The following is a 1,650-nucleotide window of genomic DNA, read 5'->3' as shown; positions in this document are numbered from 1 at the left end:
TCCCAGAGCACAGAGGCTGCCTTTTGGCCAGAAGCTTTTCATCTGCTATTCCCACTGACCCAGGACTGCTCTGGAAGGTTCCCCTACCCTCAAAGAGTATCCTCCCTGCTTCAGTCTAGGCGAGTGGCGCTGCCAGCGGCTGGAGCAGTGACTAGTCTCTCAGCTCAGGCGCAGCAGCTTGGCCCACGACCTTGGAGGGAGAAAGCTTCACCAAGCGACAGTACTTTTCCACTGCACTGCTCGGCCACCTCAGCTGGCTTTGTGCTGTGCAGACAGAAGGCCAAGTGATCCAGGCCTGGCCCCATCACCAGCCCACCCCTCAATCCCATTCTCAGGAATAGGAGAATGGACATGCTGTGGGTGAGGGGCTGCAAGAATCCCAGTTCCCGAATGCCACGGAGAGCTTGGAGACTACAAGAGAGGCCAGAGAAATTTGCACTGGTAAAGCCCTCCGGTACATTTCAGGAGATTCCCACCTTAACAGCACTCTCAACCCCCACCCCTCCAATAATTAAACCTGTTCCACCGCGCCTGTGCGGAGTCCGGGGCAGCGCGAGCCTGCGCAGGGGGAGGGGAGAGAAGAGGGCGAGGGGAGGGGACAAGAGAGCTAGCGGTCCCGCCCGGTGATGTAGGCAGCCCGGGGAGGTGGAGCTGCGACGCCTGAAGGAGTCCCTACTGCAGCCGCGCTCTCCGTCCACCCCCCCACCCCCCGGAGCAGTCGCCAGCCCCAGCTTCCGCGATCTCCCTGCCGCCGCACTTTGGGCGGCGGGGACCGCGGGAAAACCCCCAGTCAGGGCTTGGGGGGGGCGTCACTACCCCCAACTCCCGCCCCTCCTCGCTTCCCAGACGGCTGAAGCCATTCCCGGGGGAAGCAGTTCCCCGCCGCTCTGCCGCCGCCCGGGCATCTCGGCTGCCAGCCCGGCTGGGCACCGGGCATCTTGCAAGGCGAGCCCCGCCAGGCGCTCCGGGTACCGACTGTCTCCGGCGCCTCCCGGCTTCTCGCGACTCGGGGCGGTGGGCTTCTGCGCGCCTTCACTCTGCCGGCTGCCTGTCAGGAAGCCCGAGAGCCCCTGAGCCCCCCGCGCCCCCAGCACTTTTGGCCACCGCCGCGATGCTGCCCTGGAGACGTAACAAATTCGTGTTGGTGGAGGATGAGACCAAGTGCAAGGCGAAGAGCCTGAGTCCAGGGCTCACCTACACGTCGCTGCTCTCCAGCTTCCTGCGCTCCTGCCCGGACCTGCTGCCCGACTGGCCGCTGGAGCGCCTGGGCCGCGTGTTCCGCAGCCGGCGCCAGAAAGTGGAGCTCAATAAGGAGGACCCGACCTACACGGTGTGGTACCTGGGCAACGCCGTCACTCTGCATGCCAAGGGCGACGGCTGCACAGACGACGCCGTGGGCAAGATCTGGGCGCGCTGCGGTCCGGGTGGGGGCACCAAGATGAAGCTGACGCTGGGGCCACACGGCATCCGCATGCAGCCGAGCGAGCGCAGCGCTGCCGGCGGTTCGGGGGGCCGCAGGCCGGCGCACGCCTACCTGCTGCCGCGCATCACCTACTGCACGGCTGACGGGCGCCACCCACGCGTCTTCGCCTGGGTCTACCGCCACCAGGCACGCCACAAGGCCGTGGTGTTGCGCTGCCACGCCGTGTT

The 1,650-nt window shown here is 66.2% G+C and overlaps 1 protein-coding gene across 1 annotated transcript in view; it reads left to right on the top strand.

Annotated features, from left to right (window-relative positions):
* The first annotated feature begins 1,111 nt into the window (after positions 1 to 1,111).
* FAM43B (family with sequence similarity 43 member B) overlaps positions 1,112 to 1,650 on the top strand; it is a 1,011-nt gene continuing 472 nt past the window's right edge. The window contains exon 1 of the mRNA XM_023509674.1: positions 1,112 to 1,650. This exon is cut by the window's right edge and continues 472 nt beyond it. Within this exon, the coding sequence (XP_023365442.1) occupies positions 1,112 to 1,650 (539 nt within the window).

Source organism: Otolemur garnettii, unplaced genomic scaffold, assembly GCF_000181295.1.
Source record: "Otolemur garnettii isolate 467f Iridium unplaced genomic scaffold, OtoGar3 scaffold00009, whole genome shotgun sequence".
NCBI classification, from domain to species: Eukaryota; Metazoa; Chordata; class Mammalia; order Primates; family Galagidae; genus Otolemur; species Otolemur garnettii.
This window is presented reverse-complemented; position numbering and strand designations above follow the sequence as displayed.